The following is a 20238-nucleotide window of genomic DNA, read 5'->3' on the forward strand; positions in this document are numbered from 1 at the left end:
TCCGTATGTCACTGTATGTCATTGAGTCAGTGTTTACACTTTTCAGGAGGACTCAAATGGCTACAAATGGCTGATTTAATAGTTATACTTCTTTTCTTAAAGTTTCTGTATATTAAGCCCCCCGCTCACACATTAACAGATTAAGATGGGATAGATGAAAGTATTTTAACATGAAAAAAATGTACTCACTTCTAATCCTAAAAAAATCAAATGAAATCAAAAATGCAAACATATTATTTGAAAAAATCCATGGGAAACTGCCAGTGACCTCTAAAGAATTAACACTCAAATGACATCTAATTCTCACCATATTAAGTTTACTGGAACTACAAAGAATGCTCTTATTCAAACAGCTGAGATTACAAAAAGCTGGAAAATTGGAGCAACTCTGCAAATGTACTCTAGCTAAAGATCTGGAATAGCCTCAAAGCAACTCCAAAGCCTTTTTCACCAAGTCTTGTTTGATACCAAGAGTTGCTGGAGTAAATAAAATTAGATTTGTGTAAGTCTTCTCTCTTACACAAAATCTAAAGGGCGAAATGGGAACAAAAAGGGATAACTGAAGTTAGTTGGTAACGCTGTCTAATTCAATATATTCAAATAGTTTTAATAGTAGTGCTAACTTTTGTTACTTCTATTTTCCATCAAATTAAAAGTGAATGGTAACATTCTGCCTAACATATCCTTTTGTGTTTTACAGAAGAAAGCAAGTCATACTGTACATGTTTGGAACAACATGAGGGTGAGTACATGATGAATATCCCTTTAAAAAGCAGTTTAATTTTCCTATACATGTATTTGAAGATACCTTCAACTCTTCTGTGGAAACGTAAGAATAAGTAGAATTATTTCTATTATTCCTTGTATGAACAGATAAAGAAAAGTGTTCTATGTCTATAAAACAGCATTTGCAGCCACAGAACGTTTTGGGCCTGTTCAATTGCACACGGTTTAAGACAATGGACAGCCTTAATACACCCTGGTAGGAATGAGTGGAGTGTTTTGAAACCAGGCAACAGGCTGAACAAAATATTTACTAGCTCCCTGAGTGTGGCCTATGATTGATCTGTGTGGTCAGACCACAGCTCAGGACCCCTACAATCCGATCTTCTGTACCTCACGTGCCCTGGGAAACAAATGTGGAAAAATACAATAAAACAAAGCGAATTACATAACTATAAGGTGTGTACAAATGAATTACTTTAACTGGAAAATGAATTGCATAATGTTATTTATTTTGGACCTCTGAGACCCCAGACAGAAGTAATTTAAAAATGTTCATCAATGATGGTTAAAGCATGTCACCAAGTTTTTTGTTTAAAAATCAGTTTTCATAAAATTAGGTAAAGTCATTTATATTAAATATATTTTTTGAGCTATGAAAATGGTCATCGGTCTCTCAGACCCCAAACAGAACACATATGTTTAACATGACGCTAGTCAAACACTGTGACATACACTTCCTGGATGCATTTAATAATTTAATGAGTGCTCGCAAAAAATAATCCATTCAGAACAATAGGGTGGTTATGTCAACACAAAGGGTGGGGCTTGAAAATGGTCTCCAATGCTGTTTCTAAGGCAATGTTAAACATGCTGATTCCAAAACTGACTGATTTGGGAAGGCAGCAGATGTTTGGAAGAAACCAGTGCTTAAAGTGTTGGAATATCATGTGGTGTACATCCCCAGAGTCACTTCACACAAGGTCAGGACAGGAAACATGCAAAACAGATGTAGTACACAAGCAGTGCTTTACAGCTGTGCATGACAAACCCTGCGCTGTTACCTTAGCAACCACAAAGTCCTAATAGATCCAAGCTGGGTGCAGATAAAATTTATCTTTGAGCATACTGACATTCAATTTACAGTATATCTTGATAGTTATGTGTCTCTCAAAAGGCTAAGAGAGTGACTAAACAGAAATTGCATCCAATTGGATTCAAAATGTTTAATGAAAGTAAAAATCTTCTACTAAATAACGAATTAATTATTTCCACACTAAATGAGCACAAGGAAGTATACTTAATAATTTCTAATTTATACACTCAAAAAAATATCTTTTTGACTATTTTTAAGATTGACATATTTCAATTTCACAACAAAATGTAATCAAATTTTATTGTGTGATATTTCAAAAAATTAATAAAACAGAATTTTTTTTTTTTTTTATATTACTCAATTCAGTTTGATGGATTTTTATTTTTTTAGTGTAAATCTAAAAAAATATTTTTTGAGTGCATGCACCAATTTAATACAGCAATATTTGAGTGATGACGCCAAGGTCAATGATTGAATTAAAGTTTAAATTGATTCACAGAAATGAACTGCAAAAACTAATTTTCTTACTCAGTATTTTTGTGTTGTTTCCAGTAAAAAAATCTCAACGTCCTTAAAAACAAGATACAATTACTTGAGCAACAAAATGACATATAGTAAGATATTAAGTCCTGTTTACAGATAAATCTAATAAAACTTATTGAGGTTTATGCTTAACACAAGAAAAAAACAAAAAACAATTGCCAATGGTAAACTTAAAGGAAATAAACAAGAATATATATATTTCTTTTGGAATTTTTTCTTGTTTTAAGCATAAAATTTGTTAGATTTCTCTGAAAACAAGACTTAGACCTAATATTTTATGTCATTTGTCTTGTCAAGTAAATGTATCTTTTTTAAAGGATGAATAGAAAATGGAAAACGGCAGAAATTCTGATTATGAAAACTTTTTTTTCTTTGCAGTGACTTACCAAACCTAATGCTGTTTTTGCAACTGAAGTTTAAATGTGAGATGCTACTAAAACAGTTCATTCTAAAGGCTTTCATACTTGCGGGCTACGAGAGAAGGAGGGCTCGCGAAAACAATCTAATGACAAACATTTTTTAGGAATCTTGATGGCCAAAATAAAAGATGCATTAGAATCATTGTGACATTCAATTTAATGTTGCTTAATTTTTTATTGCCAGCAAAATCATTCAGTACATTTACATATACTTTAAAATTCCAAATTCAGTCCGATTTGTGAAGTCGGACTAACAGAACTAGATAATGCGATTTTAGTTTGGCTTCCTCCAGCGTGTATACACGTCAATTGAACCACAATTGGCCTCTGCGTTGTACGCATGATCCAAAAGACAGAGCTGATGTGACATTTGTATTTAACATGCTTTTAAATATTCCATTTCACACTATTAAATTAAGACTGAAGCTCGACTATGCAAAACCCGTTGCAGCTTGATTACAACTGTGCATGTAAATTGTGCTTAACCAGCCCTATAGAGCGCAAGAGAGCAAAGTTGTTTTGTTTATTATTTTTCTGTCACTGCATAAAAAAAATTAAAAAAACCTTTCTCCTTTCAAAATCGCAGGGATTCAGTATGACATGGACAAGATATCTACATAGAGATGCAGGATATCTTGTTTTCTCTCCATGGCCTCATTTATGCCATTGTCCCGTCCGTATGAGACTGGATCACACTCAAGAGAGCTCCAAGACAAACATTCTTCCTGGCACCTGGCTACTGAACACGGCTGGGGCCATCTGATGGGATCAAAGACAGTCTATGTACTAGACGTTTACTTCCCCGTGGCAGATAAGGATTGTATAATGCTCTCCAGATTTATTACACTTTGTCCTCCATCTAAATGCTAAAATAGAAGTAAAGGAGAGTCCTTGAAAGAAGCGAGTGTCTTTTCGCCTATGGTATTGTTCCCCAGGTTTGGCAGTCTGGATCTTGTGACATGGGCTCAGTTGATCCAGACAGAGTGGCCATTGTATTGCTTCTGTGTAACCTTAACTTGTCACATAACACAAATGCAGTTTGTTTATAGAGGTCAAGGAGCAAACTAAAACTTTAGCTTCTACTGACTATTATTCCACACAGACAAGGTGGAAAATTCCAGTGCAGGTAAATTAGTAAGGGAAAGAGATTAGAATGACCGCTTATAGCTTGTCAGAAAGGGAGAAAGAGAGACAGAAAGAGAGGGAGGCAGAGATGATATGTACACACAGAAGAGGAAATAAAAGCTTAAATAGTGAAAGAAATTGTGACAAAGAGGAAAAGATATACTTTATACACCTAATTAAAAAAATGTCTTCCGTAATTTATTCCTTTTTTGTTAAATTTGTTATTTTTCTTTTTTAATTGACACTATTTATGTCATTTTATTTAATTTTATTTAAATTGTTAACATGCTGTACTTGTGTACATGGCACATTAATATAAAATGGATGGTTATTACAGGTGTGTTTATCAGCATTTTAAAACTGCTTCGTACACGTTTCATCCATCAGAATTTACAGTTGGAATGCATTTTATAATATAGTGCAAAAAAATATAAACTAGTAAAAATTGTGCAAATATAGTAAACAAGAACAAACAAGTTCAATATTAACAAACAAAATAATTATAAAAGATATAATGGTGATAATGTAATACAGTATAAACAGTATATATTGTGTGTATATATATATATATAAATAATGGTGGCATTTTTTTATTTTTATTTAAAAAAGTAGTAAGTCACAAGAGTCTGTATGTTACAGTGATTTTAAAATGGGTAAGGACATTTTTCAACTGCTTTAAACATGGTCCATCCAATCAGAATTTAGAGTTGAAACTATCCATTTTATAATATCTATTTTGCACTACTTTCGTTATATGCAGTTACTTTGGCAACATGAATGTAGTTTTTGTCACGCCAATAAAGGACACTACATTGGAATGTAAATTACCTGAGCAGGTAAAGAGAAAGGGGAAGAGAAAATGGTAAATATACAGTATCAAACAAGCACACATGCACATAGAGGTGTTATTATGAGTTAAAGGGATATTAAAGGGATAGTTCACCCTAAAATTTTAATTCTGTCATCATCCACTCACCCTTATGTTCCGTGGAAAACAAAAAGAGATGTAAGTTATTCTCAGTCACCGTTCACTTTCATTGCATTTTTATTTCCATACAATGAAAGTGACATCCTGTTACTATCTCCTTTTATTCCACAAAAATAAATAAAAGTACCAAAGGGTTTTAAACAACATCAGGGTAAGTAAATGAAGACAGAAATTGAATTTTTGGGTGAACTACAGGGGACAGAACAGCAGAAAGACCAACCACTGAAGGAGTGAGAGCGGCGGCGCTGGCCGAACTCAGGAACACCAGGGCTGATACTGATGCCTCGTATACGAGCAGTGTACTCTGCACACCACCAGGAAGATGAGGAGGAGGAGGAAGAGGTGAGGAGGAAGGACGGACCATGGCAGGAAGAAAAGGAGGAGGGTGAAGAGGAGGATGGGAAGGAGGAGTTGATGATGGGACGAGTGTTCCACAAACAGGATAAACATGAGGAAATGGGAAAAAAGAAAGGAAAAATTACTCCCTGTTTTGCTAACACACTGTTACTGTCAAATGCATTTAATGCATGCAAAATCTCAATGTATAAATCAAAGATGAGAGTGCGTTTGGGCTGGGCGATATAGCAAAAAAATTATATCTTGATATTTATATTTACCTACATAATTTGTTACTAAGACATTTCATTACCAAATTTACATGTGATGTATAAAAATGGATCGAACTCATCAACTCTTCTATGGTATGGCTTCATTATAGTTCAAAATAGTTAAGACGCTACTAAAACACTCTTTAAATCGAGAGACAAAGAAGGATCGTGAAACTAATCTAATGACACTGTCTTTTGGAAACTTAATGTCCACACAAAAAGTGCCTTAAAAGCATTACAATATTCACAATGTTGCTTAATTTTATGTCACCACAAAAATCACTGCAAATATTTGATATATCACTCAGCCCTATAGAGTGATATAAGCCTGCCTTAACTTCAGTTGGAAAGATAAACAAACCCTATCTCTGGCAGCATGTTGTGAATGGTAAATCCAGACAAAGTGCTTCCTTAATCCCAGATAGCGACGGGTCTGATAACCAAAGCCAAGTATTAGATAAATAGAGCATTTTAAGTTGTGTGGCAAGAGCAAGGACTCATGGGAAGGTTACAAAAAAAGAGCAGCTTCCACCGCTAGTTGTCCTTTCCATTATAAGAACACTTATCTATGCTGAGTTAACAACACTACTCCAACTGCTGGGCTGTAATAAAACAGAAAGATTTGATCATGAGAGCCTTATCTAAGTAGCTTCCTCTCAAGTTTAACATTGGCTTCCTGAGGTTGTGAATCTGGGATTGATTTAGCAAAGACAGCACCTCTGGCCATGTTTGATTGGAAAAAGAGAGGCCACATCAGAGAACAGAGCTCTTCCAGACTAACAGAGAGAGGAAATTACTTCATAGCGCTGCGACAGCTGTGAATGACACCAGTGATTAGATAATACCACTAGGGGGCAACAGTGAGTCCAGAGCCACTGAATCAGTCCTAGAAGAATAACTGGATGTTATTAAAGTTTTTGGCAGAAACTTTCATAGCAAATCTTCCATATATGGTGCTTTTGACATTTTGTAAAATCCATTGCATTATGTGTTATCCTTTGCAGTAATAATATATGTAATTTAAAGGAATAGTTCAACCAAAAATGAAAATTATCTCATCATTTACTCACCTTCATGCCATACTAGATTTTCTTTCTTCTGCAGAACATAAATTACGATTTTTAGAAGAATATCTCAGCTCTGTAGGTCTATACAATGCAAGTGAATGGGTGTCAAAATTGTTACACTCCAAAAATCACATAAAGGCAGCATAAAAGTAATCCATATGACTCCAGTGCTTAAATACATATCTTCTGAAGTGATTTTTATAGGTGTGGGTGAGAAACAGATCAATATTTAAGTCATTTTTTGCTTGAAACACTCCCTGCCCAGTAGGAGGCATATGCATAATGAATGTGAATCACCAAAAGCACAAGAAGGATGAGAAAGTGAAAGTTAAAGTGCAGCCAGACTGAGCAGGGAGGAAAATTTACAGTAAAAACTGACTAAAATATTGATTTGTTTCTCACCCACACTTATCAAATTGCTTCTGTAGACATTCATTTAACCACTGGAGTCATATGGATTACTTTTATGCTGACTTATGTGATATTTGGAGCTTCAATTTTGGCACCCATTCACTTGCATTGTTTGGACCAAAAGAGCTGAGAAATTCTTCTAAAAAGCTTCATTTGTGTTCTGCTGAAGAAAGTCACACACATCTGGTATGGCACAAGGGTGATTAAATGATGAGAGAACTTTCATTTGGGTGAACTATTCCTTTAAACTCAACATTGAAAAAATGAAATGTCTAATGACTTAAGCCTGTGACAAACATGCTTGGGTCAACAATGAACAATTATGTGCTGACATTATGCTCAAAACATGACAAGGAAAAAGATGTCTCTTTTCAAACATGCGAGTTGAACAGATAATGTTAATAAACTGTAAAATGCACCATTTAAAAAAAAATAAATAAATAAAAAAAAAAAAAATCACAAAAAGTTATCAATATTAAACCTAAAGATTATAAGGTTTTAAATGATAAAGTAGATATACTGTTCTTAATTCAGACAAAGTATTGTAACATTTGTCAAACATTAGTGAAACATGTCCATAGTTAAAGTGCTGAACTTCACCTTTGGTTACTCTGCTAAAACACCCGTGAACTTGAGGATAACTGACTTCATATTTCCAACAAAATAACCTCGACAACAGTTGGTTGAAAGTTATTGCAAAAATTGCTAAGATAAATTTAGTTAGTCCTGAGAAAAGCTTTAGCATCATTTGTTTGCAGATGCCACTTGGTTTGACATTTCTGTATCTAATGAAGTGACTTAAGTTTCCAAAAGTGTCCAAATCCTTTTTGGAGCAACAGTAGTGTAAAATACTGTTCCCAATATACAGTATATTGGGATGATTTTGCCAAGAGGTTAAAAATCTTGGCAAGTAAGCCGAAAGGGTTGTTCAGTGAATGCATCATCAAAGTTGTACCCTTTGGCAAGGGAATTAACCCCAGGTTACTTTGAAAAAGTGTCAACTAAATGACTTCTAAGTTAGTATTTAAGGGTGATATTACCAGCTACACAGTGAGCTATGAGACCTTCATTGTCCAAATAATTTTTGGGGCAACTGCAGGGTAAAATACACTGGGATGACACGTAGGCTTTAAAAATACTGGCTTGTTACCTTTAAAGGGATGATCAATGTACCATCACAATTACCCCTTTAACAAGGGACTTAACCTCAGGTTGCTTGGATAAGAGCGTCAAATAAACAACAAATTAGTTAGTATTTCAAGGGTGATTTTAACAGCTACACCGTGAGTTACAAGACCCTCTGTATCCAAATAATTTTTGAGGCAACTGTATAGTAAAATATGTAGGGGTGATGTAGCCTTATGGTAAAAAATATTGGCTCATAAACCCTGAAGGTTTGATCAATGTATCATCACAATTATACGCTTTAGCTAGGAACTTTACTCCAGGTTGCTATGACAAAAGAGTCAATTAAATGACTAATTAGTTAGTATTTCAAGGGTGATATTACCAGCTACACAGTGAGCTATGAGACCCTCAATGTCTAAATGATTTTTGGGGCAACTGAAGGGTAAAATACTCTGGGATGATGTGGCTAAGGGGTTAAAAATCTTGGCTCGTAACCCCAAAGGGTTGATCAATGTATCATTACAATAATACCCTTTTGCAAACAACTAAATCCCAGGTGGCTTGGATAAAAGTGTCAACTAAACAACTAATTAGTTGGTCTTTTAAAGGTGATCTTACCAGCTACACGGTGAGCTACCAGACCCTCCAGTTTGTAGTTGGCATCTTCTGGTTCAGCATCTTTGGGCAGAGGCGATGAGGAGGCAGAGTAGCTATGCTGACTCTGCTGTGGCTCTGGGGACTGTGAGTTGATACTGGAGGGGTAGATGTTTAGGGGTTTCAGCTGTAGAACTCCAAAGGTGGAGGAAGGCACTATGGACTGGGGCATAGTAGCAGGGGCCTGACCTTCAGCCTCAGACGGCAATGCACCATGCTGGGATATAGCCGTGGGTCTCTGCTGGTTGATGGTTGGTTGTGGAGGCTCTGGGGCTACAGACGAGATCTGCTGATAGACTAGAGGACAGCCTGTGGAAGAGGCTCCTCCTCGGTCATTAATAGCTGCATCTGCCTGGTAGGATGGCCGTGCCTGGGTTTGAGAGAAAGATGGTTGAGTGGTGACCACACTATGTTCTCCAGATGGTGCACTGTGGGATTTGTGCACTTGGGTAAGTGCTGGGTCAAGGTCCAACATCAGCATGTTGAGGGCTTCAATAGATTGCTCAATCTCTTGCTGAGATGCCATGTGAGGAAACTCAGGTAGGCTGTGTGTTGTTTGCAGTACAGGACTGAAGTTGACCCCTTCTGTAACTGGAACTTCTGGGACACCATATTGCTGCCAAACATTCAATCCTCGCTGTACTGCTTCCCTACTGCTGGTGGTGCGTGTGGGAGCTTTGGGCATGAACTTCTGCTCAGTGCTAGGAGTTGCCCCAAATGACTGTGATCGGTAGATGCTGCCGTTCTGGTTGGCGTAGCTGCTAGAGGCACCTAAGTGATCCTGGATAGAAGCAGAGCTGAGAACTTTGGGCACGTAAGCACTCTTCTCTAAGTAGGGAATATCTTGCCCATTAATGACCGTCTCGGACTGACAGTACAAGTCCGCCGGAGTTGCTCGGCCCTCGAAAGACGACAACGTTCCAAGACTGTCCACACTGTTCCCCTCTTGACTGATGGGGAGGTCATCATCAAGGATGTCAGTCTCTCTGTCTATGCTGTTATGGCCATTGACGTGGACCTGGGCAGGGACGAGGTGTAAGACTCCACCTCCTCCTCCACTGCCAGAGCTACTCGGGTAACCTGTCCGGTGCATGGGGGCTTCCAATCCACTAAGCAACTGTTCCAGCTCTTGTTTTTCCTCTGGGCTGAGGGGCTGGGATGATGGCTGACTCACCAAGGCCGGCTGCTGGCTGACTTCATCTGTGCGGTCGGTCTTGATGGAAGCAGTTGAGTTACCCGAGTCACTACTTACAGATAAGGCATGGTCGACAGAGGGTAGGGTGTGGTCTACAGCGGGTAAAGAGTGATCAACAGGGGCTGGGAGACCATTGGTTGTAACTCCTCCGTCCAGAGACTCTTTCTTCCGAACCTTAGCATAGAGACTACCATCCAATGGACCTTGTGTGTGAATTACATCTGTGGAAGAGAAAAAAGAAATGTGTTAATGCTTACAGCTATTTCTGGATTTCAAAAGCAATAAACCACTTTACGTCATACCTAAAACCCCCTTAATCATAGTAAAATCACTGTAATGCAAAGTTTCAACTGACTTTATAAGTCCACACTAATTGCACTTACTATTTAATAAAAAAAATAAAATAAAAATAAAAACTGTGCTAGCTACTTTTGTTGCTACTCTGGGAACTTGGCAGTGCGATACTGCAGATATTACTGACTTTTGTATGACAAATTGTCATGTTCCTCATTTGTAAGTTGTGTTGGATAAAAGCGTCTGCTAAATGCTTAAAGTGTAATATAAATGTTATAAAACAATGACAACAGAAATCTCATAAGACACTAATCTTCAACCAATAGTTAGATTTATTGATCTGAACTGGTCAATTGTGGCATTCTGCAGTCAAATATTTTTGTAAAAATTTACAAAAGAGATTTTGTTGGATATTTTTTTTTTTTCTTTTTTTATTATTGTGTTTTTGTACAGTGTAAAAAAAACTGAGGAGTGAGCACTTTCACAAAACTAGCAACTTTTTGGAAGTCAGATGAGCGATCTCCTCCCTTAAAACATGCACGTGTACTCAAACATGCAAAAGGCAGCTCCACGCCTGTGCAATGAGTCAGTTTGCACCTCTTGTGAGAGGCACCATGATCCCTGTCCAAAGCAGTGACTCAACAGTGGAAAAATAGCAGCGCAATTTAAGGTGGAAGCATTTCCTGACTCCTTGGAATTGAGGCATAATTTCCTATACTCACACAAGCACACATGCTTTCGACACTTATACAAATACATAACACATCTATTTTGGGGTGTCTAGAGCCCTATTTGGACAGGACTAATTATCCTGTATGAGTTTCTTTCTTCTGTGGACCACAAAAGAAGGTTTCATGCAGAATGTTAGTCTCACCATTCACTTTCATTGCATTTTGTATTTTTTTTCATTCAATGAAAGGGAATGTTGATTGAGGCTAACATTCTATCTCACATTTCCATCTATGTTGCACGGAGCAAGTCATATAGGTTTGGAGCAACATGAGAGTAAATGATGACAACTTTTTATTTTTGGGTGAACTCTCCCTTAATTAATCAAGCTCTTGTTTCAACAGACTATAATGTATTTCAGACCTTCCAAAACCACTTAGCCACTGTTTGACAGTTCACTCTGCAATGGCCTTTTGATATCAACAACACATTGGAATACCAGGGGGAACAAAATGAGCCATGCTCTGTTTGGTCTGTGGTTCTGAGATTCAGAACCACAGACTGTGACGAAATGTTATTCATTCAGACCGAAACACTCAAGCTGAGTTTCCCATGGTGTCTTGATGCAGGATCTATCGTGCCGCAAATCTGATAATGCAGCTATGGTAATCGGAACAGTGGCCACAATACTCCGTGTCCTACAGTGCTGTTTATTTGACACTCTACTACACTAATAGCTGAAGATGAGAAACTATAGCTCTCTAGTCTCAAATAGCAAGACTTTGACAATCGGCATAAAGTCTGCTCCACTTTGCACCTTATTCTGGCCAAGATCCGCCCATGAGATTGTGTTACTGACATGTACATTTTTTTTACTTTGCTGTTTTAACCTGCTGTTTTGGGGAGGGTTTATCTGAAAATGTTATTACCACAATAATAGACCCGTGTGGTGAAAAAAAAAAAAACATGCATTCAAATATAACTCCTGGAATTTGCTTAGTGCCAGCATATCACATTGGAATTGGCCATTTCAGCCAGCTCCTGCAAGTTTTGAATGCAATATGCACCAGAGAGTCTGTGAATGGACTTTGGGCTGTGCATGGGCATGCAGTCTAAAGCCAAGACTAACGGTTCCCTCAAGCTCTTTAAAAATAGACATCCCATGTTATCTTAAGTGACCTGGTGACCTTTAGGTTGTAGATGTCTACTTGCAACTTATTAAACCATCACCTTTGACCCCATGTCACAGCCAGCAGTGTGACCTACTGGTTGACAGCAGGTTTGGAGATGAGAGTACACTAGCTGATTAGGGCTGTAACAACTAATCAATACAATCGACAATTATCGATAATGGAAATCATCGACAACGAATTTCATTATCGATTAGTTGGATATTTGCGGTAAGCGTGGAGAAGCCCCGTCAGTGACGTCACTTCACTGAAACTCGTTTGAAAAACAACGGAGACAAGTTGAAGTGGAAAAAAACACAACCCAAGATGTCCAGCGCACGAGAGCACTTTATAAAACACTTCAAAGAAGGTCATAGTAAGCATACAGTTTAATGTGGAGCGGTTGTTGCATCAGGTACATTGACAGAGGAAATGTGCTGTTTGATGCGCGAGAGTTGTTTCACTCCAACGCATCATGTACATTTTCTATGTTTTATAATGTAATCAGCCACGTATTGTCTCCGTTAAACTCTAATGAGCAAACGAGCGTGTGCATCTGCATCAATCAAACCTATCACAGTGGAGAAAGGGAGCACAATCATTTACATCATTCCACAATTTCAGTTTCAATGTAATCAATTGTGCAGCTTTCATAGATATCAGACTGAAGTCTCAGCAGTCAAGGTGTGCCGGTTTTTAAAGTGTTTTCTCCTGCTCATTTAAGCCCATGTAATACAGCGAACACCGGAATGAGTCTTTTCAGCGTGAGACTGAAATTGCACAGGGTTTACAGATGATTGTACTATATTAAACTGCATATAATGCTGAATATAATGTATTACAATTAAAAGGGTCCTGATATTTGAAAGTCCTCCTGATAATGTCACATGTAATTTGTAATCTGATTTCACTAGTAAATTTATACTATGGCAAGAATTATTTTACTGGATAAACATCCACAATTTTTTTGAAAAGAATAGTTTAGAAACATGTAATCAGTGCAAATACTATTTTAAAAAGCTATAATATTAAAATACTTAAATGCATTTAATCAGTGACAGTGTACAAGCATATGTTTCTAAGATCATTATGTATTTTTCAGCTGGGCAGAATTATTAACATTTCTATTCTCGTGACACTATTGCCCTCTGCTGGGCTGATTTTTTTTGTCCCCTCCATCCCTGATGGATAATTTTATTCTTTAATGCTGAGCATTTTTGTTAAGTTTTACAAGTAAAGGAACTGTTTCGCATATGTCCTAAAAGTAATAATAATAATACATTCAAACTTAACTTTTCATGATCCAGGCTTTGTTCAAAGTTTTGTGAGAGGATAGAATTGTGAATTCAGTAATATAAATCAAACCAAATCCTTATGCCCTTTTACATTTCAGTTTTTTGAAAAATCATATTTTAATAAAATACAGGAAATAAAATTTCATTTTTATCCGATTAATCAATTAATCATAGAAATAATAGAAGATTAATCGATTATCAAAATAATCGTTAGTTGCTGCCCTACTGATCATGCAAGTAAATATCATGTTTTACTAGAGATAATACAAAGTGAAAACAGTAATCAGTCTTAACATCCTCCTCAAAACTTTTAAAAAGACTCTGAATAAAAAAAAAAGCAATAATATTAATAATAATATCTAGGTTTTTAGACACATTGCCATTGTATAAGAATATAAACTCTTCTTCTTACAATAGGTTATAACTGAATACTAAAGCAATCCTTTTCATTTTAAATGACATTTTTTGTACTTGAATGATTGAATGCTCATTTCTGTGGTCCTATATATTGTCGCATAATGATCTTTATGTTTCTTGGCTATAGCGGTTGGCCAGTTTACTTCTGGTTACCGTAGCCGTTCCATCTGCAGCTGTTGCATACAAATACACGTGAATGTCGGAAAGCAGCCGTCTGTCAGTCAGACAGCCCTCCTGTACTCCGTACTTCCGTTACCATAGAAAGACTGGTGACATTACTTTTTTGTGTGTCTACTCGGTTTCGAAGTACCGATACTTTTGACATCCCAAAATCTCTATGAACCAAAATCAGACTTCATCTTCTAGGGATCTGACCTAAAGTCAGAGCTGAGATTATTACAGTATGTTTGTTTCTTCTCAGTCAGACAAGGCCTGTGTCCAGAATTCCCCCTCAACAGCACAGCCAGGAAAAAATTTGCCTTTCCCCCTTTCTTCACTGTTTCTCTCTCTCCAGAGTTTCCCCTAACAATCCCTCAGCTGTTCCAAACATCTCCCAGTTCTCCAAAATAGCACACCCACCATGAGAGGAGAGCAGCACCTCATATAAACTTCTCAGCAGGTTAGAACTTCAACCGTGACATCTGAATGTTCATCTCAGATCTCATGTTTTATTTGCACCTCAAAACACCTCATGACTTCATACTGACATCAGAAGTCATTAGAGTCAGTCAGGCATCTTAATGTGGAATCGGACACACCTCTTGAAAAAGAATCATCTTCTATTTCAGCACACTTTTTACCACCTGCTTGCAGACATGGGTGATATCACATCAAGACCAGCTTGCATTTATCACTAATCATCACCCGTAAAAATAGCAGGATACAAACACATGGTAAAGTGCTATTAAAGTTATTAAAAGCTCTGACTTCACCTCAAACTCAAGAAGAACTGCAAGAAAACTTGCCTACCTACCTTACTGCACAGCTCTGTAATTGCCCATGAAGAAAGCTTTGAAAAGTCTGTGTTTTCCTGCTCTTTTGCCCCAGCAGCTCAACATTCACAAGCGGTGGGAGTAGTTTTGGAAAACGCCCTCCTTCTCCACCAATTCTAACTCGGATAGAGCTGAGTTGTAGAAGATGACAGGACTGTTTCACTCCGTATGGATGAACACCACCCCTAGTGAAGTGGGCGTGAACTTATCCTCACCCAGCTGTGAGTCTGGTGTCTACCAGAGTGACATCACTGGGGCTTCCTCTTTCGGGTGGGCTCATTATCCCTCACTAACTCCCTGCCTCAGTTCGAAAATCAAGTGAGCTACCTAAATAGGCATCATACAGTATGTATGCTCATGAAGGCTGTTCCAAAGGATATAAAATATCTCACTTAGGCCAAATACAGAGGCAGCATTGCATGTATAGTATCTTTCACAAAGAAGGCAATACATGATGAACTGGGACATACATTAAACATACAAAAGACATCATTATGTATTTAATTTTTTTTATGCATATTAAAGTATCACACCATACGTTTACCTCATGCTAACGGCAAACTCTTCTCTCCCGTGTGCTTTATGAGTGCTATTTGTATGACGCACTATACAGACTTTTCCCAATCAGTCACTTATAAGACTCAGTTTCATTCGGGCTGCTTCTTTAGAAGGTTGCTGCCAATGTACGGAGTAGACAGAAGTGTAGTACACAAGGTTTTGGAACAGAGAACCTCTTTGTTTCTCTCTCTCTCTCTCTCTCTCTCAAATACTCTTTTAGGAGTGACACCCAGTAACACAGCTGCACACTAACTGTTGTGTGCTCTCACTGGCCCAAACTGAATAACTTGCATCCATAAATAATACAGTGTTTATATAACACAGAATTTCAATTAATACAGGCATATGACTTCTTATTCGGATTTCTAGAAATCAGACTTTTGGCTCAATCAGATTATTGCAATCAGGTTAACATATTTAAATGACACATTCATGATCAGAATACGACCACAATCCAACTAATATAGAAATATTTGTTTGCATGTAAATGCTCTCTTTAGAATGCTTAACACACAGGAAATGCTCAGCCAAATCTGGTGTTAAATGTTTAAACTAGAAACCAGCAGAAAATACAAAAAAAACAAAAAACACAACACAAAAACAAAAAAAATTATATAATAATAATAATAATAATAATAATAAAAAACCTTGATCACAAATGATTTATTGGGGAGTTCTTTGGTAATAAAACAAAATTAAAAACTGGCAATTTTTTTAAGTGTAAAGGGGTTGTATAAGAAACCTTTGAGAAAGAAAGCAAGCTTTGGTTATAATAGTGATTTGTATGTTTGAGTTTGCAAGAGCTCACATGTGTCTGTGCATGTGTTTTTACAATGTTTTCCAATAGCCAGTGGGCAAAAAAGTGGGCCTATCTGATTTCACCTCACAAAAGTTAATGTTTGGACTAAAAAATAAAATAAAAATAGCACACAGAAAATGTCTCTACTACCTGACAGATACTGAAATAGGTGTCCTGAGAAATGACTCCTGTATCTGTGACAGCACTAGACTCTGTAAACAGCAAAAAAAGAATCTGAATATGAATAACTATTATTATTCAGCCAATTAGAAGACTTTAAGGCGCTCTCTGTCTGTCAGACATTTTAAATGTTCAAGTTTTCTGACATTGGGTTTGCTGATATATCTTTGGAGGCTGGGATTTTGGACAGAGGTGGCGGTCTGAGGTGTTCACATAGGATGCATTCTTGTTTTTAAAACAGTTCAATGGAGTGCAATGGCAAAGGTATGTTTTTAAGCAACATTTACTCAAACTTATGTCATTCCAAACCCATATTTCTTTCTTCAGTGGAACAGAAAAGGAGATGTTAGGTAGAATATGAGTCTCAGTCAACATTTACTTTCATTGCATCTTTTTTTTTTCATACAAGGCTATCATTCTGACTAACATCTCCTTTTGTGTTCCATAAAAGAAAGGAAGTCATACACGTGAGGGTAAGAAAGTGATTACAGAATTTGTATTTGTGGGTGAAATATCCCTTTAATAATGTGTTTTGGACATTACAAACATGCTGTGACAACAGTGTGATGAAATGTTCCAAAATGCAGCCTAATGCACAACATCTGAATGAATTAGTTTATACCTTCAGCCTCACCTTTAAGACTCTTACAAGCATGACTTCATGGCTCAAGTTTCATGGTCGGCTACTGCAGTGGATAATCTTTTGTGACAGATGATTCAAGCAGCATGTCATGGACAGTTTACTACAGTAGCTGTAATAACAGCAGGTAAGATTTCACAAATGCTAAGAGGTCCCTTGAAAAATGTGTGAGATCACATGTTCAGTGATTTAACTCCAGATTGGGGAAGAGATTTAGTGCCTAGTCCTTGCTCAAGCTGTTCATTAATCGTCTACATTACTGATTACAACTAAATCTTTTATCTAAACATAAGAGCTTCCGAGTAAATGTTAATATAAAATGTAACTTGCACAAATCGGTAGTTCTGAGAGTTCATACAATGCTGCTCTCTGTGCTTGTTAGACTGAGCTTTCAAGGTCATAAGATAAAACGATGAGGGATGAGAAAAAAGAACGTTCACGTAAGACAGGAAGGACTGTACAAACTTAACAATCTCCATCTGCAGGAAATGAATGTATGTTTGTGCCTGTGTCGGTCAGAAACAGACCACCAGTCAGCAAACAGAAATCCTGACAATGTGACACGGCTGATATCCATGTATGACAAACACCCGCTGCTATAAAACAACACATACGATGAGATCATCGCTTTAACACCTGCTTCCAAAACTACTCCTAAAACTGATTCATACATTTCCATGACTAGGTTTCAGGGTGAATGCAGTTAAGACCATCAAAGATGTATAATTAATCTTAGCTCATTTGTTTTTTCATGTCTTCATACTTCTTTTTTTAATAAATGGCTATATTTGAAGTAAAAGTGCTCAAAACCCTCCCTAATGATTAAAAAAAAAACAAAAAAACAGCTAAAACCAGCCTAAGCTCTTCATGTATGTATATAGAGCAATCATACTGTTTTGACAAGGTAATGCTTTTTTCATCCCAATAAAGCTACTTAAATGTGAATCTGAAATGTGCAGTCACTGTAACTCTGAACAGAGTTGGGATCATTGGAAATCATTGTGTAAGCACTTCAGAAGAAGAGAAAGTGATGACAGAGTTTACAAGTGCTTGTCACCTCACTGTTATAATGTAAGTGCTGCACATTAAATATGCTTTTGATGGCACTCTTTTATAAAGACAGAGATGAAAGAGTTGAGAAAGCCTTGTGTGATTAAAGCACAGGAAAAAAAGTTAATGGACATCTCCACATCCACTTCAACTCAATTCCCATAAACAGTAAGGAGTATGAGGTCACATCTTAGATTTTTTTCAAACAGGCAAAATTCAGAATTTTTTTCTTTTATACATCTATATATATATATATATATACACACACACACACTGGCAGCCAAAGGTTTGGAATAATGTACAGATTGTGCTCTTATGGAAACAAATTGGTACTTTTATTCACCAAAGTTGCATTCAGCTGATCACAATGTATAGAAAGTCAGGACGTGAAAAATTACTATTACAATTTAAAAAAAAAAAAAAAAAAAGTGCACTACCTTAAACTACTTCAAAGAGTTCTCATCAAAAAAATCCTCCACGTGCAGCAATGACAGCTTTGCAGATCCTTGGCATTCTAGCTGTCAGTTTGTCCAGATACTCAGGTGACATTTCACCCCACACTTCCTGTAGCACTTGTCATAGATGTGACTGTCTTGTCGGGCACTTCTCACACACTTTACAGTCTAGCTGATCCCACAAAAGCTCAATGAGGTTAAGATCCATAACACTCTTTTCCAATTATCTGTTGTCCAATGTCTGTGTTTCTTTGCCCACTATAATCTTTTCTTTTTGATTTCTGTTTCAAAAGTGGCTTTTTCTTTGCAATTCTTCCCATAAGGCCTGCACCCCTGAGTCTTCTCTTTACTGTTGTACATGAAACTGGTGTTGAGCGGGTAGAATTCAATGAAGCTGTCAGCTGAGGACATGTGAGGCGTCTGTTTCTCAAACTAGAGACTCTGATGTACTTATCCTCTTGTTTAGTTGTACATCTGGTCTTCCACATCTCTTTCTGTCCTTGTTAGAGTCAGTTGTCCTTTGTCTTTGAAGACTGTAGTGTACACCTTTGTATGAAATCTTCAGGTTTTTTTTTTTGGCAATTTCAAGCATTGTATATCCTTCATTCCTCAAAACAATGATTGACTGATGAGTTTCTAGAGAAAGCTGTTTCTTTTTTGCCATTTTTGACCTAATATTGACCTTTAGACATGACAGTTCATTGCAACACAAAGACAATGTTAAGGCATCATTTAATGAACCAAATAGCTTTCAACTGTGTTTGATATAATGGCAAGTGATTTTCTTGCACCAAATGAGCAATTTAACACGATTACTCAAGGATAAGGTGTTGGAGTGATGGCTGCTGGAAATGGGGCCTGTGTAGATATGATAAAACATAAAAAATAAACTTTTTTCAAATAGTGATGGTGCTGTTCTTTACATCAGTAATGTCCTGACTATACTTTGTGATCAGTTGAATGCCACTTTGGTGAATTAAAGTACCAATTTCCTTCCGAAACAGCAAAATCTGTACATTATTCCAAACTTTTGGCTGCCAGTGTATCTGTTTAGGCATTGTAGTTGAAACAGTGAAACTGATTTAAACCATCCACAGTTTTTTGAAATCCGATTAAAATGGGTTGTTTTGGAAATGTGTTTCGGTTTGAAGCTTTTTTATTGTTCTGGACATGACACAACTATAACGTCATACACAATGCGTGTGCAGCAGTATATATAGCCATGTCTGAATTCACTCGTTTACAATTCCAAGTGGCATTCACTATGCATTAAAAGAATAGTTCACCCAAAAATGAAAATTCTGTCATAATTTACTCAACCACATGATGCCAGTGGCTTGCATTCATGCAAGAACTTGCACTGTTTAGCACATTTCACTGTGAACAAGTTTCTCTCATGAATGCACAATGCACATAAACATTTTCACTGAAAAAATTGCTTAAATTTCTAGTTGTTTCTCATCAAACCCTATTGTACACCTTCAGCAGACTTGGAACATGATGCACAAGTCACATGGATTACTTTTATTATACTTTTGGACACTTTTTTAAGCTAAAAAGTGAGTTTTCAATCGACTGGCATTACATTTATTAAAAAAAATCTCCTTTTGTGTTCCGCACAAGAAAGCATGACATGAGGGTAAATAATGACAGAACTTTAATTTTTGGGTGAACTATCCCTTTAAATGGTGAATGAGCGAACAAGTGAACAGTTTCAAACACTTTCAGTTTATGTATAAATATGTAAACAATGTAATGTCCTT

General features: G+C 36.9%; 1 protein-coding gene across 10 annotated transcripts in view; it reads right to left on the reverse strand.

Moving 5' to 3' along the window:
• Positions 1-20238, reverse strand: part of tns1b (tensin 1b) — a 370155-nt gene that overhangs the window by 39568 nt on the left and 310349 nt on the right. For all 10 annotated transcript variants that reach the window (XM_051710896.1, XM_051710901.1, XM_051710893.1 and 7 more), the window contains one exon: positions 8727-10178. In XM_051710896.1, the coding sequence (XP_051566856.1) occupies positions 8727-10178 (1452 nt within the window). The remainder of the gene's footprint in view (positions 1-8726; positions 10179-20238) is intronic.

The sequence above is a fragment of the Myxocyprinus asiaticus genome, chromosome 11 (genome assembly GCF_019703515.2).
Source record: "Myxocyprinus asiaticus isolate MX2 ecotype Aquarium Trade chromosome 11, UBuf_Myxa_2, whole genome shotgun sequence".
NCBI lineage: Eukaryota > Metazoa > Chordata > Actinopteri > Cypriniformes > Catostomidae > Myxocyprinus > Myxocyprinus asiaticus.